Raw genomic sequence first — 27,381 nt, 5'->3', positions numbered from 1 at the left:
CATCAGCCTCTCTGCTGCTGACATTAAAGGATAAAATTCCTGGCTGCTGCAGGAATTAACCTCAGAACAACCAACTTTCCATTGCACCTGTGACTGGGAACAGCTCTGCACAGACATGGCAACAAAACCATTAAAATATTTTCTGTATTTTAACGGAGTTTAGAAAATATTCCTTCTATTTTGTTTTTATTTCTCTGTGCTTGTCGTCCTGTCAATGCTTATGCCAAGAACCATCACGAAACCGCTGAGAACACCAATCCACAAAAGTGGTTCATCTCTCCTAGATATCCACATGCAGGCACACTTCAGGGCCATAACTGGGCAGGGAAAATGTCTTTTTTTTTTTGCTGTAAAAAGCAAAGCAGGCCCGTGATGAGCTGGGAGCCAGGACTGGATGGAGGCGGCGGGAGCTGCACGAAGATCCCAGTCCTGGCTGCCTGCAGGAATGACAGATGGTGTTTGTCAAGAGGATAGAGATTTACCTTCTTATTTTACCATGGAAATATAGCAGCAGGAACACTACCAACATCCACTATTTTATCCAACAGATTTAAGAAATATATCCCACATAAAAAAACCCCAAACAACAAAACAACAAAGCCCAACAGGATTTCTGCAGGAAAACAGAGCACCAGATGCAGCTGGAAATCCCAATTAAAAGAAGCAGTTGTGTTTACCAAGAGACAATGTCAGCCATTGCATGTAATTTATTTTCTCATTAAGGAAATGCACTGAGCACATACAGAGATTACATTCAATACAGGTTTATCATTGCAGAACCATACGAAGATAAAGATACAATCAATACCTGCTTCCTGTAGCAGAAGAGATTGAAGGAACTGCTTCAAGCTGAGAATGAAATGAAAAATACTTACACCAATTTAAGTGATTTTTATACAGATGAGACACCGGAGTCCAAATTAACATTGTCAGCCAAGATCTGCTGCATTGTTGCAATCTTTATATTCAACAGCTTTATCAGAGTGGTGCCTAGAGACTAAAAATAGACCAAACTGCCTTGTCTGAGCCCACCTGAACAAAACTCCAGGAGAATCCAGCCAGTCTGAAGCCACAACCTACATGAGATGATGGCAGGATCCACACTGGAGAAGGAGCACAGTAAAACAAGGAGACAGCTTGGCCCCTGTGACAGCTACAAGGCAGGCAAGGGTTTCACTCTGCAGGGAGGGATCACTCATTGACCTTGCTCAGCTCTAGGGTTTGCAACCTGAATAAAATTTTGGTCAATGTGAAGAATTCTACTACACACTGCCCAGAACTGATTTTTCAAAGAATTATACTGAAAAAAATGTCACAACACAAAGCTAGGGGAAAAACTACTTTGCCACATATTTTGTGAGTTCCATAAATTTGATGATCTAAACTTTTTCCTACTAGGCAACTAAAACTAGAACTGGAAAGACCACCTCTACTTCAGTTACACCAGCTGGACTTTCAGCCAATCCTGTGCATGTTGTGTGCCAGGGGTTGGACCAGATCATCACAGCTGAACATTAAAATCTACAAATTTCCCTCATCTGCTTGCCTGGTGCTCTGAGTTTTGGATCAAAGGAGGTAGTGATGCACAATGCCTTCTACTGTGTGACCCCTCCTGGATCATTTACTTGGTAAAACTACAATGAATGGGTTTATTAAAAATATTGATTTAGTCCGTCTTTGCACCTCTAAAGACCTCCAAGTAATTTCATTCACTTTGCAAAATGAAAAGAATACATAAACCACCTGAACTCCATCACATCACTGAAGGGCAGACCTGTATAGATATATACACTCTTACTCTCAAAGACTGCAGTTTAGGGCAGTACAGAATTATTTACATAACTGAAACCTCAAGAATTATAAACCCAAGTTATAATTTGCCTACAAGACAGGGATTAATCACTTGTTTTTAAAACCAGCAGGGGAGATAGACTGAGCTAATCTTTGGATGGAGTACCAGTTCAAAAACAACTTCCAAACTCTTCTTTTTTCTTCTTCTTCCAATGCTGTGGTAAAATTCTCAAAGGATCAGAAAAGAGAAGACTGGAAGGTGTTTTTTTTGCAAGGAAATACACACAAGCATAGAACCATTGAATGGTTTGGGTTGGAAGGGACCTTAAAGACCATCCAGCCTCCCTGCCAGGAACACATCATATACAACAGAATATACCTCCATGCATTATTCTCTTAATGACCTTCTCTTACCAGTTTGAATTAATACTAAATCATCTGTATTTCAAGTTTCCTTTTGTCCAATATGCTATGAAAGATTAACTTGCTTGCTAGAATTTTCAGTCACTATATGCTTGAAAATTTTAGCTTGCTTTTGAATATCTGCCAACAGGAAAAAGCATTTGGCAGACACTTGCCCTTTGCCTCACTACCAGGTTACCTGCAGCAAAGATTTCTCCTTATCAAAACTGCAGGAAAATGTGATGTATTCACACAATCAATCCCTCAGGATAGGCAACAGGGCAGTGTTTCTTACACAGAGATCAAGCCCTATTTAGCAGATGAAACAATTTTTATCTAAACATCTGTCAGGTCTTCCTACAGCTTTTTTTGCCTAGTGAGATAAATGGTACATGGAGCAACGTGATTAGGAAATATTATCACCTCTTGCTAGGAAGGCAGAGTTGCTGCTTCACGATACTCTTTTTTTTTTTTTAATTCTTCTTTTTCCCCCTCATGTCAGCTTCAACAAGGGGTGCCAGAGGAGGGTGAGGAGGAGGAGGGAGCAGTAGCTGGTGGAGCTGGTGACCCGGGGGGCCGGGCTCCTGGCGTTGCAGTTGTTGGAGTAGCAGCAGTGCACGCTCACCCCCGGCGCCCTCGAGCCCTCGCGCCGCGCCCGCTCGCAGAAGGACCTGAACGAGCAGGACTTCATGATGCCACCTGCAACACAGCCAGCAGTTAACAAACTGTTCGTTTTATTGATAATTATGATTACTACTCCGCGTCTCCCGCATCTGCTTGGATTTTTGCACCAAGCCCTGCGTTTGTCGTCAAATACAAAAAAAAAAGGAAATATAAAAAAGCTTAACAACTAGCCTACAAGCAAAATTAAGTTAATAAAAAAATTAATAATATTATTATTAATAACAACATCAATTTTATTATTAATAACAATTAATGCTTTTCAAATATATCCATAGCAAAGAAAAAGACAAAGACATCAGCATAAAAACAAATTAAAAAATACCTATTATATATAATATATTATAATGCAGTTAATAACTTTAAATCAGTTTGTTAAGAGTATATAAACTAAAAAACACGTTAAACTAAGAATAAAAACTTTTTTCTTCTTAAACCCTAATCCTGAATGCTTTTCAAACATATCCATAGCAAAGAAAAAGACAAAGCATCAGCATAAAAACAAATTTTAAAAATACATAAATATTATATGTATTATAATGTAGTTAATAACTTTAAATTACACTTCGTTAAGAGTATATAAACTAAAAAACACATTAAACTAAGAATAAAAACTTTTTTCTTCTTAAACCCTAATCCTGTGCATATATGTCACATCCAACCTCACAATGACATTTGGTGAAGTGAGCCCAGAGGGGCTGCAAATGGCACCTGCTCCCACCTGCACCCCCTGCAGCAGCCTGACCACCCAGCACTGAGCAACAACCTGAAAATGAGTACAACCACAACAAGGCAGCACACCAACAGCTCCCACTCAAATAGCTCTGATTTTTAATCTTGGAGGCAACTGGTGCAGCTTAAATATCTTCCAATGTGCCCAAGGGCAGGGGCTCATTAGCTTCTCTTCCATCCTAATTTCCAGCTAAGTCACTGAAGCAAAAAGTAGGCAATGCTTAAAATGCTTCTTTCCAGCTTTCCCACAGAGTGGGTGCAGCTCATCGTGGCACACCCACAAATCATTCTCAGTGGGATTTTGTGCCAACAAAACTAGGATTGAGATTTACTAATGGGGTTTATTTTGAGAGGAGACATTTACTTTTGGTTTTCTCCTTAACTTACTGTGCACTCTTCTCTTTCCAACATTGATTATTTCTTTCTTTTGTGACAAATGCAGTAAGTCTGACACATTTGTGGCACTTACTTGCTTGTCCTCTAATGACTGCACAGGCATCTGCATGGCCTGGGCACTGCTGACTTCCTTGTCTGTTGCAGTCGTCATCACTAGAGCCTACACAGGTGTAACACTGCAGTGCTTCACCTGGGTGGAGGGAGAAGAGACCACTTAGAATTTACAAGAAGCATTTAAAATATCAATCCTTCTAGTATGGTTTCAAGCACACAGAAAAAGAATGAAAAAAAAAAGCTTTGGAAAATTAGCGTCTGTAAATCTTATCAATGTTTCCTTTTTAAAAATGGTCAGATACTAATAAATAATAATAAAAATCAACTACAGATTATTTAGTTGTTACAATCTGCAATTAAAATAATACAAGAAACATTTGATGTTCTGTAACTGCATCCATATCTTCTTGTAATGTTTTCAGAGTAGAGCCCCCAATCATGATCTTCCCCCTCCCAATCATGATCTTTGGTCTACAGTAGCATGAAAAAGCACATTGTATACACATAAAATCTTACAATGATCCAATTTTCCTCTTCTCCTGAAGTATCAATTCAGCTGGAAAGCACAACAGTGTATCTTGAGTTTTGCTCTTGTTTAAACACCACAACCATACCTCAATCCTCTTTCTTTTCCTTGCCACAAACTACACGGTATTTTCAAAGGAAGGCAAGCACGAATTTGAAAGATATTTCAGACACCACACTTGAAGCTTGCAGAGCAAAATCCCACCCTTGCTATCAGTGGGGACATTTGAATCTGTTAGCACACACATTTATCTTTGCAGAGGTGCAGTTCTGTGCTGCTAACCACACACACAAAATGACCTGAAACCAACCCAAGCCAGCAGAGGAGCCCAGAACAGCAAAGAGGCTCAACCATGCCTGAGGTAGGAAATGCAAATGAAGTAAAAAAAGGAAAGAAAAAGCAGCTGACTTACTTTTGAGGACAAAAAGGGAGCTGATAAGAACCAGGCTGAAGACTGTCCACATCATGGAGATCCAAGAGATGCACCATTAGGCAAAGAAAGCAGTTTGTTTGCTATTAGAGCCTTAATGCTTCTCCTCCATCCCTAATCCTGTGCAGAGGATAACTTACAGGATAAAGAGGTGTTCAAGAGTGCTACTTATGCAGCTTATTCAGGCTGCACCTCTGATCACACCAACCTCATCTCCACCAGCCCTGCAGGCAAATTCTTCCAGGAGCAGGAAATTATTCACCTTTCAGTGCCAGACATGCTTAAAAACCATCCTGTCACCACATGCCTCAGCCTCCGACTCCTCCAACAGCCTCATTACATTTGCCCATGGGATTTGCTGGATCAGGGTCAGAGCATTAAATATTTTGGAGGATTAAGCCTATGCTTGAGACTTGAGTGGTCCAAATCCAACACATAGACACACACATATATATATATTTAGAGAGACATTAAGATATAGACCTAGATATGTGCACATAAGCAGCAGACTCTTGTGACCCACAAAGTGTTCCAAGCAGCGACCCATGAAGTGCTTTCTGTGGAGGAATTAATTCCCAAGAGCATCTGGTGCTGAAATAAGCCACTGAAGGACACAAAAGAGAGCCATACTTATCTTCAACTTTCAACGAAAAAATTTATTTACAATAGAGAATTTCATTTGTGACATGCATTTTCCTTTTTTTTTTTTTTTAGATTTTATTTTACAAATCAGTAAATGCAGATAAAGTTTACATTCCTTAAGGCAAGAGTCCCCATGCAAGTAATACATGTTTATATTAAATCCAAAAGACATCCAACATGGGAACTCATGTACAAAGGGAAGGCTAGGATCAGCAATTTGTATTTTCTTAGAGAACTTGACAATCTCCCTGATACAGGAACTTTGAGATCAACTTGCTATGAATTATACTATGAAAATGCAAACAATAGCAAGAAATTCTGATAGTCATCTTAGTACTGCATACAATTAAATCAACTTTATTTAGAAAGAAAATACAGTAGTGCATACGAAAAAGTGAAAATATAACCTGTCCACATAAATGTATGGACATCAGTGTGCCAATGGTCATATTGCACTCAATATTGAAGTCCAGAAATTTGGTTAAAAGTTAGCTTTTCCCCATTTTGGCAATCAGTTCATCACAAATCTTTGTTAATTCTTCTATTTCTTTATTCTGGAAAATAAAAGAAGAAGTATTATGAAGAGTATTGTTGCATTAAGAAGAGGGTTTTTTAAATTTTAATGTTATGTGGGAGAGGTGTGGGAAAATTAACTTTTCTCCAATGCTGAGAACAGGAGATCTATACATATAGATAGATGTGCATATATAGTACAACTAAGAGTTCACATTCATAGTACAGCTACATGCATTCAAACAAATGCTTCCTTTCTTCCAAATACAGCTCCTCCAGTTTAAATAAATCAAATTTAGCACCAAAGCACACAGCTTCACAGCAGTCATTCCCAGCACTCCACAATAATAGAGTGGGAATTTGTTTCTAGGCTGCACTTTTCACTTTTTTTTCATTATTTTCACCCTGCCTTGCAGAGCTGCAAGCAAGGACGAGCTGTTCTGTGCCAAAGCAAGCTCCCTTGGCTGAGCTAGAGAACACAGGGATATAAATAGGCATTTCCTACAGACACTTTGGAATTAGCACTGGAATTACAGCTAGCACTAAAAAGGGAAACAGGACCTGAGAGAAAAACCTGAGAACTGAAGCAAACCAAGGCCTGGGCTGCAGAGGTGCACCCTGAGCCCTGCCCAAGGCTGAGCCAGCCCCAAACACTTGGGCTCAGATCAAACCTGGGTCCAGCTGATGCACACAGGGGGTTTTGCCTTAAAATTTGGGGAGTGCTGCTGTCCCCAAGGCCCGTGAGCTGCAAGACAGTCCTCAGGCAGAGCTCGTCTCCTGATTTATTTACCTTTTGTTCCAGTGTTCTCTCCAAGGCATCCACTTTGAGCTGCTCCTTCCGAAGGCTGGCCTGGTACGCTGCCTGCTCCTGCTGGGCTTTGCCTCTCACTTGTGCAATTTCAGCATTGGCTCTGCAAAAAACACAGGGTTTGGTCACATCAGGTTCTCTACAGGAAAGGGCAGAGGGTGCCCCAGGGTGGACAGCACTTTAACAAATGGGGGGAAGAGGGCAGGGCTGCCTTCTGCACATCTTGGGTATATTCTGAGACTTGTCCCTGAACACTTTTCACAACTCCCTCTCTTGCTCAGTAGAGTCTTTTCTTACTGTCTGTGTTGCTCCCTTTGTGCTTCTCTCAGATACCTCTGCTGAAGTCACAAATAAGACCCAGGTAGAAGTGTTTTATGGCAGTTGCCAAATCTGATCTCCAGTTCAGTGGACTGTGTTATGAGTCTTGAACATGGTCCCTAGAAAGGCTTAACTGCTCATTACATGGAGATCACAAAAAAGAAACTGGCTAATGGCTTCTTTCTTGATTGTCCCATGAAAATACATTAAACAAACATAAAGACGTTAGCTAAATATAGAAATTTAAGGTGTTCTGTATGGTCAGGAGCTGGAAGAAATAGCTGCATGTTGTAGAATTTCTCATTATTGCATTTCTTTCCACTCTCCATCACAGCCTGTGCTTTGCATATTGCAGGATGAGTTTGGGATGTGAGGTCCAGCCACAGGAAGCCTTCTGCAGGATGAACTCCTGAAAAAATGTGTACAATCCATGCACCAGCCCTGGAAGTGTCCAAGGCCAGGCTGGACAGGGTTTGGAGCAGCCTGGTCCAGTGGAAGGTGCCCCTGCCCAAGGCAGGGCGTGGAACAAGATGGTTTTAAGATCCCTTCCAACCCAAATAATTCTGTGAATCCATGACTCAATTACCTGTCCAGTTTTTCCTCAGCATGAATTTTGAGTGCCTGATACCTCTGCTCCTCCTTCTTCACTCGTGACAAATATTCCTGTGCACACTTCTTCAACACTTCTTCATTCTTAAAAGAGAAGATGACATCAAATTTAATCCAAGAGGTTAAAATGTAGGACAGGCACCTGTTTGTGGGAGTCACACACAGCTGTTTGAAGGGCTGCAGTCCAACACTGACACGCCTTGAAGGAGAATATTGCACAATGCAAAGAGATTTACAATTTTTATGTTTACATTTGATAGCTGGCTGCAATCCTTCACCTGAGGACAATGGTTTGTCATGCAGAACGTCAGAATTAGCTGGAAACACAAGTCCTACCTCCTGTTCAGCAGCACAGCACATTCTGGTCCACAGAATCTGCTCAGCCCTGCTCTTTAAAGGTGATGTTAAGGTGACTCACCTTCCGAAACCCCTCCAGGACTTCTTTCATCTTCTCATATCTCCTGAAAAGATCCGCCAGGGATTTCTCCACTGAGTTCAGATCGGCCAGAGCTTGCTCCTTCTCCACTATGAGCTGCTGAACAGTGTGGTGGGAGACAGATTTCTCTCTCTGTTCATCCTCTGGAAGAAGAGAGGAGTAGAGAGAGGTTTTCAGAAGGGTAACAGGAATAAGTCCACTGAGCTCAATATCATCTACAGTTTCTACTATAATCTGCCCTACTTGTATATTAGTATACTTGTATATTAGTAAGTTCACAGGATCCAGAAAAGTCAGATTTATATAAAGACACAACCCTGTTTTGTAAAACAGTTGCTAAATACAGTGATATTTAAATATTTTGATGTTGGGGGAAAATGTGAATGTATCTCTGTACTGCTGATTTCTTCACTCTGAACTCGGCTGTTCCCATGAAAAGGCAGGTGTTGGATTTCCCCCGAAGATGCACTAGCTGAAGGAAAGGACATTTATGCACATTCCTAGCACTGGCCACAAGTTATTTGCCATTGCTGATAAATGCCTGTCATCTCCTGGCACCTTCTAATCCTGCACAAACAAGGCACTTTGTTCAGCGGAATTCAATTCTTCCCTTGGAAAAGCAGTGTTTTACCAGCTCTCAGCATTGCTGGAGCAAGTGGCAGAAAGGAAATCTAACAGTAGACAGACTTCCTAAGTGTAAAAAAACTGCAAAAAACATCTGCTAAGCTCCTCCTGTGTACAGTTAAATTTGAGCCAGGGGTGGTGGGAAGAACGTAACAGGAATACAAATCCATATGGAGGAGGAATTTTCAAGGGAATTGATCTCATAATAAGTTGGAATATCCACATAGCATTGGAAGAAAAGGTCTGGTATTGTCTTCCAAAATTCTGCATTGTTTCCTTCACATCCTAAACTATGATTCTTGTGCCCATGTTTTAAGGGCTACTTTGAATGATACTGAAAGGAAAATCCACCCACAAAACACAGCAGTTTTATATTACTATTTTCCTTGGTTTATGATAGAAACTAAAATAAGGTAAAAAGTTCTCCTGTGGAAAAACCATGGGGCATTTCACAATGTACAACTTTTCATCTGGGCCTTTATATCTGGAAACATAAACAACTAAACAAGTTTGGGTTTTTTTACTTGGATAGAAGATTTCATCTGAATTATTTATAGTGTTGGTCAGCTCCAAAATGCCAAAGCTGATACTGTCAATTCCCAAACTGAGATTAATATCTTCCTTTTGCATATTCCACCCAAAAAACACACATTTTTGTTGGCGTGACCAAGGCCAGAGCAGAGATGATGCCATGCTGTGCATCAGCTCCTGGGCTCCTCTGCTCACCTCTGACAACACCTGGCTGGGGCAGAGCCTGACCTGAGCTTATTTTGCACTGTGTGACACACAAGATGCAGGTTCTCAGCACCTGCTTGTAACACCTTTATTTTACTGGTGAACAAACACCTTTGACATGGCAGAGAAGCCCAGTTGTGTAATACAACATCACTTGGATATATTTAACACTTTATTAAAAATAAACATTTTTTTTCTGTTTTGCTTTCTTAGAGACACCCTGTATTCTTCTACATGTCAAAATTAATGTGTTCTCAATTAAAACAAACAAAAAAAGTTCTCTTTTGTTTGTTTTTCTAAAGCTCAGGGATTGTCTCCTTGTGTTCCAGCACTAGATTTGTTTAATGGTGCTGGAGATTACACCCTGCCTAGATAATTCCAAACCCTTTCCTGGCAGGATCCTGTTCTCTGGCAACACTTCTGTCACTGCAGCTCCAGGCAGGGCAAGAGATCCATTTGCATCCTCATCCAAAACATTTTAATGTATCTAATATCACATCCCTACTTTTTGTAAGACTTTTGTCTGAGGTACTTTAGCCACTTCCTTACTCGTTTCCAGGGTGATCAGGAAGTTAATAATTCATGTCACACTCCCTCACAACTACTGAGCTCCTCCTCTTCCTCCCAGCATTTCAAGGGCCCTCCTCTCTCCTCAGCTGGATCAGCTCCTCCAACACTCAACCCCCAGCACCATTTAAACTCTTGGGAAACTGTTACAGAATCACAGAATGGTTTGGGTTGGAAGGCACCTTAAGGCTCATGAAATTCCACCCCCCTGCCATGGGCAGGGACACCTCCCACTAGACCAGGCTGCTCCAAGGCCTGTCCAAGTGATGCTCCCAAACCAAAGTGGTTAAATACAACAAAAGGCAGAAACTTGGCTTGAGGGGACTAGAGTTTTATGTGATATTTTCATAAAATCCCAGAATGGTTTGGGTTGGAAAGGACCTTCTATTTTCTAAGACTATGATTTAGTTTCAATAAAATGTGCTGGTAATAGTCTGCCAGTCAAATCTTAGACAAGCGGCTACACATCTTTAATTCTAAATGTTTACGAGGTTATGTGATCAAAATATTGAATTAAATGACTTCCACATCTGCAACACATCCTGCCCAGGGCTCACCAACAATCACAGCAGTATGCTCAGGACTAACACTATCCAAATTGACAGAACCAGAGCAGCACCACGGCAGATCCGCTTTCAGGCTCAGCTCAGTACTACTCACACGACTTAATGGGAATGCAGCAAACAGAGAACAAAAGCAAAAGAAACTAAAGATGCAAAAATGCTGGTGTGAAAGTTGGTGAAAAGCTTTACTTACCAGGCTTGCCTGTTTTGTTTTTGCAAGCAAATAGCAAGAAGCAACGAAAACGGAAGCAAAATAGAAAAATCGGGAATTGTTAGGAAAGCAGCAAATAAGTAATGCAACAACCTGTAATGCACAAAGCATAACAACTGTTTGTTTTTCACAAGGAGAATCTCATCATGTATTCAAAGGTAAAGTAATAAAAAAATCTCATAATGTAAATTCATCATGTATTCAAATGTAAAAGTAAGGATATATTTTTAACAGGAAAAAAAAAACAACCAACAAAGCAATATTAGCAACCTGTCAGTGAAAAGGAATTGGGCTGGGGATTTTGGCTGTGAGCAGGTGTGTGGAGGGTGCAGGGAACACTGGGCTCACCCAGGCTCTGCTCCCTGGCTGTCAGAGCAAACATGGGCACCAAGCACAAAGCAGCAGCACAGCCTGGTCTTTCCTCTCCCCCACTCCTCAGAGTAAACTAAAATGTGTTAGGGGTTGAGGCAAGTGTAGCACAAAAAAGGGAAAAAAGATAAAAGCACGAGTAAAAAAATACACCAAGTGACACTAAACAGGGATCTCCACACTGGCAGCCTGCACAGTGTGGCATGAAGTAACCACAGCAACTAAGCTGGGTAATTTTGGGTTCCATATATGTATGACAGCAAATACTGAACCTTCCACAGCTCTTGGAATCAAAAGCAATTGCAGTTTGCAATGCACATTTTTCAGTGCCTTTAGAAGCAATCATAGGCAGCCATATATTGTTAATATGGGATATTTTCAGTCTACATTATGCACACACCAGCCTACAAAAAGCTCAGCAGGACCTATCAACCTCACTGAATATTCATCAAAGGGATTGGTGAAATTGGTTTATGTGCAGTGCCCTTCTAACAGGGCTGTATAAATAGCTCAGAAGGGTTAAATGATGAACAGAAACAGCACAGGCATTTCTTTTGTTAAGATGCATATCCTGCTTTAGCACTGAGGCATCACTGGGATAACAGGTCACTGAAGTACATGCAAGTAACAAACACACATTTTCCTCCACATGTGGCATTCGGATGAGTGAACTCCTTTATCGGAAGGGACAGCAATTTACAAGAAATGGCATGACAACGTGGGACAATTAGATAAAAAATTTACATTAAATGCAGGGAGAAGCCTCACATTTAACGTATTACCATGCTGTAGATTTGCATACTGCTCTAATTAACACAGAGAGGATGTTCTCTGTGTTGCTGTTGTTGGTTCAGTTCCTTTGCAAACAGACAGCAAATCAAATTACTTATAGCCATAGCCCTTAAAAACTCACTACAGAGCATCTGAGAGGCTCTGATACTCTGAATCTGAAGATCTATTTACTTGTAGTCAATTACCAAATACTTATTGAACCTTAATTTCTTTGCAACAAGAGGAAGTGGCAATGGTGGAATGTACCATGTACACCAAGGCTGTGACTCTGCCTCAGGATTCCTATTCTGTATCTTACTGTTGCACTGCAGTCTCAAAATCTGGTTTTTTTTTTTTAAATCTGTTTCTCAGAAATAGAAATTGTATTTATCTGTATGCATAGCTTGGGGAAAAAAGGACAGCTCCTTTGTGTGCCTGTAGGACTGGCCAGGTTCAGGGTGGAAGCCACAGCAGGGTATGTAAACCAAAATGAAATAAGTTCTTGGCATACTCTGGTCACTCCTCCTTGAACACTTGCACGATGACAATGACACACACCACGTCAGAAGGCAGCACGTTGGCTCAGTTGTACATACAAAAGGCAATGGAGGCATAACACCAGAGAGAGTGAAGCCTGGCATATTGTTAGTGTTTATTATTCATTATTATATATATTTCATTGATTTATTTATTATAGTTGTCATTCTCATAAAATTTGTTTTTAAGTCCATTCTATCCTTCACTTGAAAGAAGGCTGGGATGTCTCCCAGTGGCCAAGGAATCCAGGAAGGCAGCAAAAGCACCAGACACTGGTGCTCTTCTGAGCAACTCTGGCCTTGGGAGATCCCAAAATTCCACTGAGCCATTTGCCTTTCTGGGAAACAGCTGGAGCTGAAGCAGTACAAGGCAGCACAAGCCACTGGTGCTTTCCATAGCCAGACTAACAAAAAGAGCTTTAGAAATCTTACAGGAGGCTTTAAAATCACATCCCAGGGGCCAGACCTCACATGCCGAGGAATCACATGAGCCCTGCAACCTTTGGGTTTGAAGTGCTGCTGAGGGTAGAGGTTTTTATCTGTGGGACATGCTGTTAGCAAAGGTGTTTTCTAATTCCTGAGAGGCAAAACTTGTCACAATTTAGACTTGAAAGGAGACTCCTGTGTCAGTAAGTAACTGGGGGGGTGCATTGGGCACTTGTAAGGTCCCAGCTGGGACTGGAGTTAATCTGGTTTTGGTTTGATCGATGCACTTAGCACAGATAATCCCTGTTGTTGTGAAGAGCTAACTTTGGTATCTGCTTTTAAACAGCTGTGAGCTGATGCCTAAGGGGTTTTTAGGTCACTGAAAGTCCTGGAGAAACCCATGAATTTGAACCTGTTTCCTATGGGCTGGTTTGCTCTGCTGCAGAAGGGAAAGCCCTGAGCTTTCTGTGTTACCTGAACTGCCCTGGGGCTGCTGGCTGTGACAGGAGGCCCTGACTTTTCCTTTTCTGGTGTCCTCAGATGCATTCACAATTCCCTGCAGCATCAGCAGATGCAGCCAGCATCAAAATGAAGCCCACAGACTTCAGCCAGGGAGCATCTTTCACAGCAGGAACACCTACCTATCATCTGAGCAATCGTCTTCTCATATTCCGAAACTATTTTTCTGTAAGAGGGGAAAACAAAAAAAAAAATAAAAACATTTGGCAAACAACATCATTACTCATGCTTACGTAGCAAATAACACTAGCAGAAACTGAACTGTGGTGCTTTTAAGAGGTACAGAACCCCCTCACACTTTTATATGTTCTTTATTGCCCAAATAACAAATAAAACTGACAATTTTAACACTGCACCTGATTTTTAACTCTCCATGGAATCAATAAAGGTGAGGGGAGGAAGAAGAGATTGCTTTGAAACAGATTCTGGTTTTTGCAACATCACCCATCCTGATTATAAACACAATCACACTGGTCTAACTCAAGAATTACAAAAGGCTGATTTTTCCATTACTTTCTCCCCTCTTGTCCAAATTTTTGTTGGTTTGTTTTTAATATAAACTTCAAGTAAACTTATAATTGGTAGCAAGTAAACCTAACAGTAATGTTGGCTATCATCCAGAATGTATCTCATCTTCTAAATGAATATTCTCATGATTAAATGATTCACTACCACTTAAAAGAACAAGATCAAAATATTCAACTATGTAGCACAAAATCCATCATGTTCCATTTCCCAAATGAAGCAGAGGTGGCAATATTCTACTTTTAAGACTGTTTTATTTCATATACTCACGGTAGGCTTTGAATTTCCTTCTTGAAAAGAGGTTAGCCAAAATAAGCAGATTAAATGTGATTTAGAAAGATGATCCATCCCTTCCCAGAGCCAAATAAAGCTAATGAAATGAGACTAGCTTGATCTGTGCCTTGATTCATGAGCCACGCAGGACCGTCTACAAAAAACAAAATTACCCCACACTTCATCTGAAGTGGATATTCCAAACAGCTCACTGGAGTTGGAATACACCTCTTTTGAAACTCACTTTCACTTGCTCCATTTTCAGAGCTCTGCTGCAGTTGGTGAGGTTACAGAAAGGATGTGGGAATAAAAGTCAGGAAAGGGGAAACTTACAGAGCTCTCAGAAAACTCCTAAAGTAACTCCAGAACTGCCTCAAATCTGAATCACAGAGCCCAGAGCCCTGAGAAGGCACCTGGCCCTAAAATCAGCAGCATTTCCCCTGCCCTGGTCCTGCAGAGCACTCAGAGAGCAGGGGCTCTAACCCCACCACTGGGATTTTTCCTTTCAACCATTAATGACACTTTGGAGAGCAAAGATAACAGCAAGGATTTTGCCCTAAAAGGAAGGGTTTGGTTTCATGTCCAAAGCAGATTACCTCAAGAGCCTGCTGTAAGCAATGAGGATTTTAAAGCTTTGTCATGTCCTTGTGACACAAGGCACCTTTGGGAAGTTTGATCATCCAAGAAGAGGAAGCCAAGGACTCAGGGTACTCAGGGTAAGGAACACAACATTACAACACTGCAGCACTTCCCAGGGAAGGATTTGCTCCAGATTCATGTCAAAGGCCTCTTTCAGTCAAGCAGCCTAAATAATGGTCATTACAGCTGGGGAACCAAAGGATGCTGCCACATCATCCCTCTTTGGGAGGGCACATCTGAACCCCAGGCTGACACATTACATAGGCTGAAATGTTGCTATTTGAGACACTCAGTCTATTCACTGACTGCACATTTGTAAGGCACACAAACACCAGAATCCAGGGTCTCAGGGGTCATCTGCTTGACTCCCCTTACAGAGTCATATCAATCAGACCTCCAAATAACCATAATTAAGTATTTCTTGCCTGCCTCTGGTTAGACTCTTGGGTTATGGTACAGCCCACTGTGGTTCAGCTCTTTGATAGCTACTGCATTATTAAACCTCTCATTCTGGCTTCTGTTCTCTGGAGTGGAATTTCCTCCAACTCATCTTTTCCTGGTAATTTAGATGAATTCAGGATGTTCCAGCTACACGATGCAGGACATGGGTACAGGAGCATTGCTTCTCCTTCTCTGGGAAGTGATGCTTTTGTGCTTCCAACTCTAAATAATCCCCTCACTCCCTGCTTATCATTATGTCATATCTCATTACTGCATCTCTAATTTACCACACATGGACTGCTAGAACATTTAAACTTCCAAGAGAAATCTTCCTTGGTGCACATATGCATATTTATCACTTTGTGACAGTATTAGCCAGATTTTTTCCTTTCATCCACGCGTTCCAGGCATGTGCCTGTGGGAAATCTGGCTTGGGAATTCTGGAGTTTTTTTCAAATCAGGTTTGTTTTTGTTTTTTTTTAATGGAGGATGGAGACACACACAAGGAAATTACTGTGTGGAAGATGAAGGTGCAGAACCACAGTGTGCCAGCTGCTCTGTGTCACCCCTGGCTCTCCTTCCATGAGGGAAAAGGCTGGCAGTGCCCACTGGCAGCCACCAGACACGTGCACCCCGTTTGGTCTGTTCTTTTGGAGCACACTGGAGTGTGAGCTGCACACTGAGACATTCCTCACAATCCCTCATTTTGTTCCCTCCTTGTTTGGCTCCCTGGGTTTGACTGCTCACAGCCACTCCGTTCTGCTGCTCCTCATTAAGCATTTCAGGGCTATGCCAGGGCTTTGTTCCCCATCCCAGCCGAGCACAAGGGAGGTGAGAGAACTCAGCTGGGCACTGGGAGGTGGCAAAAAAGAAATAAAGAGGCTGCCCTTGCCTTTTGCAGATGCATCTCTTAAGATGCTTTGGCTCAAAGCCCCGTGCTGCTGCTATTCCAATCTGCCATGTGCAATTCCTGGCATCCATGCAAGCATTTGTGGAGCTCTGCACTGCAGCTCCCTTCTACTCTCCCTCCCTAAGCACCGTTTTCCTGGATACAAACAATTGCTTATGTAGGTCATCACTAGATACAGAGTTTAGCTTTAAATCACTGAAACTCCTCGTTTTGGGAAGAGGCTGGGGCTAGAACAGAAGGGATTTTAAAGAAAATTCAGTCTCAGAAGTGATTGTGTAAATTATTACTTAAAGGAGGGATGCTAAAATAATACGACAGCTTCCTTTTCTTTATGAGGCTAAGAGGGAGACCAATTTTTCAAAGTAGAAAATAATTAGCTTTAAAGACTCCATGAAGTATTTTATAAACTCTCTTTTGCAATTGATGGCTTTCTCAGATTCAGATAAATGAGCAAGCCAAGCTCATTGCTTTGTCCTCCTTATGGCCCTACCAACTGAAAAAAAAAAAAAGCTGAACCTTTCAACTGACTGAATGGAAGGCATCAGTGCTTCTTTGAGCAGCACTGTTCACATCATCCACTACAGGGATTTATCTGTCATCCTGCAAATGGACCTGGGCTGGAAAGGAAGGTCAAACCATGTTCCAGTGTACAGATATTTAATGTAACATAGGCAGGCTGGCACAGAAATGGAACAGATACAACCAGAACAAACTGAAAAGCTCCAGGTCCTTCTGTCAGCTCTCAAAGGGAACAAGAGAGCAAAAGCCAAGAGAACTGTTGCTTAACTAAAATCAACCTTAGTGTGTGCAGCAATTAAAAAATCATCTTAGTTCAAAGAAAAGGGTGTAGAATCTCCTGAAAGCCAACATTGATAGTCCAGAATGGTTCCTTTACAAGAAATGCTTTCCTACTGACACTGGTTTGATTTCTATTGTTGAACAACCTTACAATGATGTCCTGGAGGCAGCCTGTACTACTGCACACCTGCACGTTCTTCCCTACATTCCTTCCTTTTTCCAAGCAGAACTTGGAAAAGTGAATTTAATGTGCATTTAATGTGCACCCCCCTGCCAGCTCTGCAGGCAACTCATCCAGTCTGCAACAGGAACCTCACCATGCAATCCTAGTGAGAATTCACACACAAACCAGAGGAAATCCTTCCCTGACATTAACCTGGAGTAAAACCTCCCTTATCTCAGTATTCTGAGGGTGTGAATGAGATCAGCAACACAGAAGTTTTCAATGATTACCCTGAACAGTGGTGCCCAACATACAGATAAAAAACAAAGTATCAGTTCAGGATCAGTGCAAAGCCTTAAGTTAAAAATAATGAAGCAAATTCAGCAAAGCCAAACAATTGTATGAGCATGGTACTCTGCTGTCAGGCTGAGATGAGGATCTCTGACACAGTGATCAAGTTAATAACCCACCTCATTTCCATCACTTCCCTTCTGCTTTCTTCATATTTCTCTTTCCACTCAGATACTTCTCTTTCCTTGGCCACAATCTGAAACAAAAAACAAAGGGAAAACCCCCACTGGATTATACTCATTTTTTCATAGCTATTGCTTATCCACACTAATATGATACAAGAGCTTTGTAAAATACATAATTGTACTCCTATTTCAAGCAGCTTACCATTTTTATACAATTATATAGCAATGTCAAGATGCACAGTGTACACCTGAGGTTTAAAACCATAAAGAATTATTTTTGTATCATATCTGCTTTTCCCATCTGTAAAACAAGTAAAACTTGCAGTGTAGCACCTTTTTCCTCAGTGTGGCTGAGGATGGCTCCAAGAACAGAAAAAGTGATCACAAAATAAAGCATTTGGGAGACAACAGGCAAGAAGGGAACAACAAGGGGCAGGTTCTTCCTTCCCCAAGTTGTGGAAACATTACCTCTGCTCTGGCCAGCCGCAGTGTAGAGTCCAGGTCCTGCTGGGGGTAGAGCAGAGCCGTGGTGCTTTCTGCATCTGAGGTGCCGATGCGGGAGTACAGAGCACTTTTGGAGATGGAAACATCTGCTGGGATAGCAGGTTCTCTCTGTGTGGTTTTTTAAATACAAAGAAACAAACCATTAAATAGGTGTTTAGCTCATGGGTTTTCTGGGTGTGGTGCTAGGGCTAGAGTTCTGTGCACCTCTAAATTACAACACAGACAAGGAGCTCTGAATTCAGCAATCATAAAATACACATTTAAGATCCAAAAGAAGTACCAGGAGAGTCATATTACCTTTACAGAGAGAAAACAAAGACAGCACTTTGTTACCAATATTTTAAAGTCTTATCTTAGAAAATGTACTGCTTTTCACCACAACATCCACAAGAAATGCACATCAGCAGGAGGAATCAGATTTGAAGGCAGAAAGATTGTTAAGGAGAATTCTGCTTCCATAAAAATAAATCAAGAAACCAGAAGCAAGAAGACAGCTCACTTTCTTAGGTCTGGCCTGTCAATACACGGCATCTGTCACAAAGAATGCCACATAAAAAGTGGGACTGTGCAGGTGACACTGCTGCCCCACTGGTGTCCAGCATGCGATTAGTCAGTTAAATGAGGCTTTTTTTGCAGCTGTCAATTTTGCTCATGTCAGCAGCCCAGATTAAATAAGGGAGAGCAGCATGTGAAATGAGGAGAGCAAAGAACAGGAATGTGACACTGAGATGCAGGAGATGTCTCACAAACAACTCTCAATGCAAACAACCCAAGCTACAGCACATTAAAACTGAAGAGATTACAAAGGATAGTCCATAGAACCCAGAATGGTTTGGGATGGAAAAGACCTTAAATCCCATCCATGCCACCCCTGCATGGCAGGGACACCTTCCACTGTCCCAGGCTGCTCCAAGCCCTGTCCAGCCTGGCCTTGGGCACTGCCAGGGATCCAGGGGCAGCCACAGCTGCTCTGGGCACTGCCAAGGGCTGGACCATGAGTGGGGAGGAAAGTCAGGTTGATCAATGCCTTTTTCCATCCACTGATGGAAATGGATATTCTAATCCTGTCTTCCTGGTGTAGCATTTCCTTGCTGCTGAAAAGGGGATAATGTATTTTTTCAGTTTACTTGTTAACTTTGTGCATAAAACAAAGTATTCTGTTCCTTCAAGTTTACTAATGCTGTAGCTAAGTCTTTAGGCTTTATTTGCAATAATTAAGAGTAGTAATCAAGAGTATTCCAATTATTTTTTTACATAAAAGAGAAAATAATTATTTTCCTGTATTTTATTGCAAAAGAGGGTGGTGTGGTTTTGTTTTAGTTGCTTTGTATTTTTTAAAGAAAATTGCAGAGTCACACTCTAGTGACTGAAGCACAGGAATGTGAAAGGAGTAGATAATGTCTGGATCAAGGTTCAGTCCTCATTAATTTCAACATCACATATTCTTGTCTCAACACTGGTAAAGGAAATTTTGCCAGATGCTACTCCATAAAACATTCACTTCCTCACAGCTCTTCTCACACTGCCCAGCATCACAGAAAGAATCCAAACCCAATGCTAATTTTGTTGTAATCCCCTGTGAGTTCTTGTATCACACCTGACTGAAGAAGCTGTACAAAAAATTACACACAATGCATGCAGGACCAGATGCTCTGGATATCACATCTGTAAAGAACATGAAGAAACACTAACAACATTAAAAGACTAGGCAAGAAAATTTAATTAGAACAAGAATAACCTAAACAGTACTTACAGAACACCTCACTGCATCTTCATTTACAGGAGGCTCTCACTAATTTGCTTTTTTGTTTTTACACCTAGGAGTCAATTGACTCTTCTAGGATTTATGGAGCAGGCTATCCTTTCTCTGGTTTTGCTACCTTTAATATGAACACCCAAAACAATGATCAATTCCAGCAGAATTAGGAGGTACAAGCTCAAACTTGGTGAATTTTCCTACCAGAAGAAAAACCATTCCAAGATCTCTCAAAACTGCATAGCCTGTGCTCTAAAAGCATCTCCCAAAGTAAAACAACTACATAGGAAAAAAATCCACCAGGGATACAAGCTCAGACACCTCTGTAAATGCATAAATACAAAAAGAAAAAGGTTCTTTACTCCCTCCTTAAGCACAAAGTAGGAATAACTGAGAGATAAAAAAGAGCCATTAGATCATCAAAGCTGTCCTCCAAAGAAAGGCCACCCCTCAGATCGATCTGTTGAACTGCTTCTGTCACATTTCAAAAGCCTCCTGCAGCTTAATTTGCTGGATCTCATAAAGAGATTGCTGGAAAATATTCATTGTGCCAAGAAGAAACAGAAACGTTTTTCAAGTTCATATAAAAACACGTCAAAGTAACTGCTGGAAGGATGACAATTTTTAAAGAAAAAGATATTTAGAGCCCTTAATATGTACTTATAGGTATTTTTATATAGTGCACAACAGATCATTAATACAGTGATGTTTTCTCTAGCTCTCTTTGCATTTGAGGAAATTGTACAAAACAGCAATAATGACATGCAGAACAGCTTAAAATTTCCAAAAATGACCATAAAAACTCTTGAAATTTAACTGCTGATCAGGAATGCTTGTGGTAGTGGTCCAGCCAGTGTCGCCCTAACTCTGGAAACACTCTGCACAAGTCACAGCTGGGCTCTCTGGCAGGAGTAACCAGTAAAAGTCATCATGGTTTTACTTCAAAAGCCAATTTTACACAGCTCCTAACTGATGCATAACTCAGTAACTGTTATTTGCTGTCAGCAAAATATTCCTACCCTGAGAAAATAACAGCACCTGACCAACAGGATGATGTTATTACCCAAAATAACCCAATAATAATGCTTTAACACCTAATTGCTGAGAAGGTAAGCAGTTAATTGGGGTAATAATCATCACAGGGATTTGTAAGTCACTAAACCTCGCACAGAAAGATTAGAGTCTTCAGGGGAATTACTACAAAATGTAGGTCACTGCAATCTTAGTGTAAATATTTGAGAGCTCAACACGCTTCTCTTCCCAGCACCTTTCCCAGAAACCAGATATCTGACCAGAAGGGAAACAAATGCACATCTATTAACCAGCTGCAGTTATCTCACTTCCAGGAGGTCAGAGAGGAAGAAAACAGAGAAATGGAATGAAAATGAAAACCAGTTTTTATCACAGCAGTTAGAGGAATGTGTGTTTAGCCCTGCTGAAAATGAGGCTGCCCTTTCCAAGCCCTGGAAATGCATGGAATGATGGACTGTTCTAATTGATGTGTGAGCAGAGAGGTCAATGCAGGCAAAGCGAGACCTGCTTGTGCTTGCAAATACATGGAAAGCCAAGGAAAACTCAAGCAGAAGTTTTCTTCCTGTAAAGTTTTGCTAAAATCAATGGCATTGCTGTTTGAAGGAAAAAATCCTCCTCCACTCCCATGAGAGGCCCACAGAGCTGTAATGCACTAATCCCATTTTTGCCCATGCCTTTCCTTTCAGTTTCTATTTTCCTTGCATCCTATCTCAGCACCCAACTCTCCATCACCTCAGCACCCACAGGGTGCTGGACACAAACCCCAGTCAAGCTGCACCTGTTAAAAAATTACCTCACAGCATCCAAATGGAGACTGTTCAACAGGAAAGAGTTAATTCACCTCAACACTGGAAGAAAGAAATACTTGGCAATGTAAAAGTAGGTGACTGGGCCTGCTGTAGTTTAAGTCTGTGACAAGAAATTTGGGAGTGGCCAAACAATTCTCCTCTGCCTGAGAACAACAAACTGCACGTCCTTATTCTCACTCCTAGTGCTAGCACAAAGTGCTTACATTTAATCTTAATTTTAGGTGATCTAATTTGTCATAACAAGTGCTTCTGTCTTTATTTATCATGCTATTCTTGTTACCCATCCAGTCATCATTTAGCAAATGTTAAATGTAATTATATAGCATTCAGAAAGGAACAGAGGCCAGCCATCCAGAAGGGAATTCTGCCAGGAGCATCCAAATTTAAGTCACTGCAGTCATCTGCTGGTTTCTGTTCTACTTAATCCAGGCCATCAGTCACTGTAGGTCACAAGGGGTGTCATCACAGGCTAATTTAACACTGAAATAGCAAAGCTATGCAAGGACAAAAGTCCTTCCCAGCCCAACATGACACCCATGGTGTTGGTCTACAAGCATTGCTGTGCCTGGACCAGCAAGGGGCTTTGCCATCATCAGTAACTGCTGCCAGCTCTCTGTCACAGGGAGGAGTTTTGCCTGTTTTTCTCTCCTCACCTCTGCTTATCATTTTGTTGTCTTTGTTACACAGATTAATGACATTTTATCTGAAGTCACATGAAATCCATTTCCCATTTCTAAGGGTTCAAAACTTGTTCCTACAAAACAAGGTGCTGTGATGATGTTGAACAGCATCTTTAAAATGTAACCCCACATTCTGTAAAACTTCTGTAGCTCACAATCTCCCCTGGGTAACTCACAAGTATTCACGAACACACAAATGCATTCTCTTCAGTCTAAAAAAGTAGAATTTGTGGGGTTTCTGAACAGTTGGCTGGTCGCAGAAATGCAGATTTTAAGCAGAAGTCTCTGTATAACCCATGAAGAGCATCTATGTAATATTATGTGTTTAATCTCAGGTGTTTGCTGATGCTGTAGATCCTGAATCCTGCATGTTCCAGCAAAGTGTTGGGAGGACAAGGAATTGGAGAGAGAATAAGGAGGTAGAGAGGATCATACCTCATTCTCTTCCAACACCTGACACTCAGGACAGGAGAGCAAGGGGACACAGTCACACACAGGAAAATTATTTTTGTTTTCCTCCTTTGTTCTTTTTGCTCCTTGTTACAGGTTTCAGCTTGGTTAGTCCTTGTAATGAAGACAACAGCATGTTTTTTTTAATTAAATAAAAGACTGTAACCACATAGTCTAAAATACTCTTAAATCTGTGAGGAATGTGTTTACCTTAGTAAATATATATGCAGAGCAGAAACAAGGTGCCTTGTGAGCTACTTAAGGTATGTGAAATAAATCAAATATGATCATTGTTTTTTCAGAGGAGAACAGTTAACCTTAAAAAATCTTTACTTTTATGAAGTACCTACTTAATAGCTGATCTCCAAAGCACCAAGAAATTCTACCCTGAAACCAGCCCAAATGCTGTTGTGATGCAATGAATTCCAGAAAATTTAGCACTGGGCAAAGACTTTCTGCTGACCTATTAATGGACAGTACAAGAGGAAGGTCACTGGAGAAGGACGTGTCAGAAGCACATTCTCCTCACTTGGAATGAAATGTCTCACTGCAGCAGGAGACTGCCATCCCCTTCAGCTGATACCCTTTCCCAAGAAAGCCACCAGTATTTATGGAATGACTTTTTTGGCTTTCTAAACACAGTGAGTTCCACGTGCATCCCTACAGCAGAGCAAAGCATCACTGTGAGGCACAACTAGCCAGCAGGACCTGGAAGTAGCAATGAGAAAAATAAGATTTAGATCTTTATGAATAAAGACACATTGTGATGATGCCTTTTTCCCTAAGGAGCTCTGTAGCCCTTCCAGCCCTGCTGCAGTCCCTTTCTTCAGATGCCTGAGGGCAAGGTCGACTGATTTCCTCACTTCCAAACACTGAGGGTCAAAGATGTCTGACTTCAGGCTGAATATACCAGCAGAAGGCAGAATGTCCTTATGGCCAAAGCAGGTCTGGTACTCTTCACCATCAAACAAATTTTAGGTCAAATCTTGCTTCAGAGAAATGACAAACACCACGTGGTCCGCAGAATCCATCTCCTGAGGAAGGGACGCTGCTGCTTCTTGCCTGTTGTTAATTGGGGTGTGAGTGGGGTGACAGCATTTCTGTGTCAGCTCTGCTGCCAGCATGCTCCTGGTGTCCCCCCAGGACAAGCAGCACTCGGGCTGTGCACACTCACACACACAGGGCAGGCACAAAGCAGGTACCTTGGAGCGCAGGGAGGAGAGGGCAATCTGCCTGGCTAACTTCAGAGCTTCTATCCTCATGGCAGCAAACTCTAGCTCCTCCTGTCCAGGGGTTTGGTAGGGGGGAGTCCCCCACAGGGAAAAAAATGTGGTAAGAACACGGTAAGAAATGTTTGACACACTCAAAAATGGGTTGTTAAAGTTTAACATGTAATTGGACAATTCCTGGGTGACAGACACCCCAAATTCCTCTCGTGGTGAGGACAGTGATGCAAAACTCCAGGGCTTGGTTAGTTTTGAGGCAGCTGTACAGAAAAATAATTTTTATTAGGTGATCAGTATGAACAATAGTTCATGTAAAAGAAACTATTTCTGAAGCTAAAGCTGTTTTATCACAGACTCCTTTCATTTCCATTTCACGTGAATTTATGCCACATGTTGGTCTTAGTTTAACCTTTGCTGTTTTAAAATTTCACTGTGAATATTCCAGAAAATATGTCCTGACATACAGAACTGCTCTGCAGATCCATTTGCTTTTCCTAGAAGAAACCATGCCAAATTCTGCATTAGAGAAATTACAAGAAAAACAAAGCCTGATTTTCATTTCAGCAGAATTAGGTCCTGAATCCCAAAAAATTAAAATATACATACAGACTTAGTAAGGCCAGGTGTCAAGACAACTCTCCGCACATTAAGTCCTGTGCTCAAGCTTAAAAAAAATTGCTTTGAAAAGACTTCTGGAAAATACATACATTAGAGATACAAAGGACAGGTGTTGATGAAATTTAAGGTTATGTATTAAATGAATTACATTAGTTAAATGAAAATATCTTTTTTCCTCAAGTCTGTGGAAGGGGAGAGTTACTTTGGAAAGAATTAAATAATTATTTTAATTCTTTTCCACATCCCCTCCAATCCTCCCTCCACCCCTCTCAGATGAGGCAAAGCATTCTTTGGCCTGTGTATGGACAAACAGAAAGAAAAGTGACATTTATATTTCTGCTACAAACCTGAAGTTTCTGAGCAAATACTGGGGGGTTCTTTTCTGCTAGGTCAGGATCTAGATATTCAGGCTGATCACATATTGAGGCTTTCTTAGATATCCTATTGAGAAGAGCATCAGCAGAGACAAAGGAGTCTTCAGGAGATGTCTGAAGGGTAAAGAGGAGGCTGAATAAGCAAGAGAGACTTTGCCCAAGTTGTTGGGCCCAAAAGCAAAATGCAAGATTTCAGGAGGAAAATGATTTCCAAACTGTTATCATACAGCACTCACGATTTCAATAGCCTCTGGAGTTGTTCCTAGAGTCATGGGCTCCAGGTCCTTCTGCTTGGCCTTGTCAGGGGACTGTAAATGTGCCTCCTGGCTGGCAGCGAGGACTCGGGAAGCTGGGTGTGGTATTTTCATGCCAGAGGACTGCTGGGCTTCAGGGTCTTCAAAACTTGACCTGAAAAAGATTGTGCACATGTTTTCAGGCTTCACAATTCTGCTTCTGGTAACAGCTGAGCAAGTCCCCTTCATCACTTTCATGTGTATGTGTAGATATAAAAATATATTTATACACATGTTGTTTGAACTCAAATTTACATCATTGTATCTCGTAACACTTTGCAATATCCTTTCAAAACAATGCACTGGAGACATCAAAATGAAACCAGTTCCATCAGAAATGTCACATTTCTTCAGTATTTTTCACGTGCCTTTTTACCCCTTTCTCACTGTGACCTACCTCTCACCCAAAACACAACTCTTACTAACAAGAACAGATGTCCTTAACAAGCAAAATTATTGGAAGTAAACAAACTCCCACATCCTGGTCTTATGAAAAAGAGCCCTTGTTCAGAAAATATATCCAGGGAAAACCAAGTGAAAAACTGCAATTAACAAATTTCTAGATTAACGTGAAAAAGCTTTAAGTAGGAGGCATCTGAGGAAAAAGCTTTAAGTAGGAGGCCATGGCCCAGTAGAACAGTTGCCACTGTGACTATTTAGTTAGAATGTGAAGGAGAAATACATGTCCTTATTCCATCCTGAAACTTGTGTCTCTTTGCCCTCTGTTCTCTATCATATGTGTACACAGATGGGGATCTATTTTTAAACAAATAACTTGGCAGCAGAGAGGCAGAGAGAGGAAGAAGTTCCTGTGTACGTGCTCTGAGGGTAACCCACTCCCCTGCACTGCTCACAGTGACCTACCCTGAGCAGGGGGTTGTGGAGTCAGACAATCTGATGGGAGGTGATTTCACTGGGCTCTCCTGCTGGGCATCAAACATTAGGTACAAGGACTGCTTCTTCGGGGTGCTGTCATCCTGCTGGCCACAGGGAAAGAGAAACTCATTAAGCAATTCAACCATTCTCCATTAAAGCTAATTCAGGTCACTGAAGCCTTTAGTGAGCAAATGAGTTGACAGAAAACTAATAATACAGGGCTGTAATGCTGATACTGAGATGGATCCTCCCAGGAAGAAACCATTAAAGGACAAAACCTAAACAGTTCACTCTTTGTAGTGGCTCTTCTTCTCCCAATTTGGGGTTAATCAGATTTCTGGTTCTGTCAGGCAGGAGGCATCACTTGGCTGAGGGTGTTATTAAAATATCCACTGAATATTCTCATTGGTTTAAGCACCACCTGAGTGATTTTCCTAACACCCCCAGTGGATATCCCCTCATTGGATCCAGTCAGGCAATCAAATCCATGATCAAAAAGGTGACACAAGTGATAATGTACAGTGCTGCACTCCAGACTTCACACTAATTCTGTTTCTCTCCTGATTCCCTCCAGATTCTTCAACTTTTATTCCCAGTTTCTTTAGGAGTTCAGCAGTTGGTGTAGACAGCTCTGCACTGCTGGAAATACTGATTGGCTTTGAATCTCCAGAGAGAACTTCTGTGATGCTAGCTTAGAAATAAAATCATAAAATGGAACAAGCTTTACAGGACACAGGACAACAAAGCACAGGCAATTTACCCCAGTTATGCCAATTTCAAGGAACTGGTTTTGCAAATCTGCTGCAGGCATATTACAATTAATTTAAAGGGTGGTGAGGCTGAGGGCATTACCAGGATAGTATATTCTGATATGGGGAA

The 27,381-nt window shown here is 41.3% G+C and overlaps 2 protein-coding genes across 13 annotated transcripts in view; both read right to left on the bottom strand.

The window, feature by feature from the left end:
• Nucleotides 1–740: 740 nt before the first annotated feature.
• Nucleotides 741–5,497, bottom strand: LOC120502127 (CD59 glycoprotein-like). Its single transcript, XM_039709238.1, has 3 exons — nucleotides 4,995–5,497; nucleotides 4,076–4,192; nucleotides 741–2,892 (listed from the first exon to the last, which is right to left on the bottom strand). The coding sequence occupies exons 1-3, from the start codon at nucleotides 5,047–5,049 to the stop codon at nucleotides 2,687–2,689; spliced, it is 378 nt and encodes a 125-aa protein (XP_039565172.1). The 5' UTR covers nucleotides 5,050–5,497; the 3' UTR covers nucleotides 741–2,686.
• Nucleotides 5,498–5,709: 212 nt separating this feature from the next.
• The window catches only part of TACC2 (transforming acidic coiled-coil containing protein 2), a 127,996-nt gene continuing 106,324 nt past the window's right edge, over nucleotides 5,710–27,381 (bottom strand). For 3 of the 12 annotated variants that reach the window (XM_039709225.1, XM_039709228.1, XM_039709231.1), the window contains 11 exons: nucleotides 26,491–26,606; nucleotides 25,561–25,741; nucleotides 25,307–25,447; nucleotides 24,318–24,398; nucleotides 18,353–18,496; nucleotides 17,879–17,955; nucleotides 13,782–13,825; nucleotides 8,321–8,481; nucleotides 7,880–7,986; nucleotides 6,958–7,078; nucleotides 5,710–6,208 (listed from right to left, as the gene is read on the bottom strand). In XM_039709225.1, the coding sequence (XP_039565159.1) occupies nucleotides 6,143–6,208; nucleotides 6,958–7,078; nucleotides 7,880–7,986; nucleotides 8,321–8,481; nucleotides 13,782–13,825; nucleotides 17,879–17,955; nucleotides 18,353–18,496; nucleotides 24,318–24,398; nucleotides 25,307–25,447; nucleotides 25,561–25,741; nucleotides 26,491–26,606 (1,239 nt within the window). In that variant the 3' untranslated portion in view covers nucleotides 5,710–6,142. The remainder of the gene's footprint in view (nucleotides 6,209–6,957; nucleotides 7,079–7,879; nucleotides 7,987–8,320; nucleotides 8,482–13,781; nucleotides 13,826–17,878; nucleotides 17,956–18,352; nucleotides 18,497–24,317; nucleotides 24,399–25,306; nucleotides 25,448–25,560; nucleotides 25,742–26,490; nucleotides 26,607–27,381) is intronic. The other 9 variants (XM_039709227.1, XM_039709229.1, XM_039709232.1 and 6 more) reach the window with 5 other exon arrangements.

The sequence above is a fragment of the Passer montanus genome, unplaced genomic scaffold (genome assembly GCF_014805655.1).
Source record: "Passer montanus isolate IOZ18808 unplaced genomic scaffold, ASM1480565v1 scaffold21, whole genome shotgun sequence".
Taxonomy (NCBI): domain Eukaryota; kingdom Metazoa; phylum Chordata; class Aves; order Passeriformes; family Passeridae; genus Passer; species Passer montanus.
This window is presented reverse-complemented; position numbering and strand designations above follow the sequence as displayed.

Coding starts and splice junctions, on each gene's coding strand:
- LOC120502127 (XM_039709238.1), bottom strand. CDS start 5,049: ATGATGTGGACAGTCTTCAGCCTGGTTCTTATCAGCTCCCTTTTTGTC. Junction 4,193..4,994: donor CTCCCTTTTTGTCCTCAAAA/GTAAGTCAGCTG, acceptor CCCTCCACCCAG/GTGAAGCACTGCAGTGTTAC. Junction 2,893..4,075: donor AGTCATTAGAGGACAAGCAA/GTAAGTGCCACA, acceptor GCTGTGTTGCAG/GTGGCATCATGAAGTCCTGC.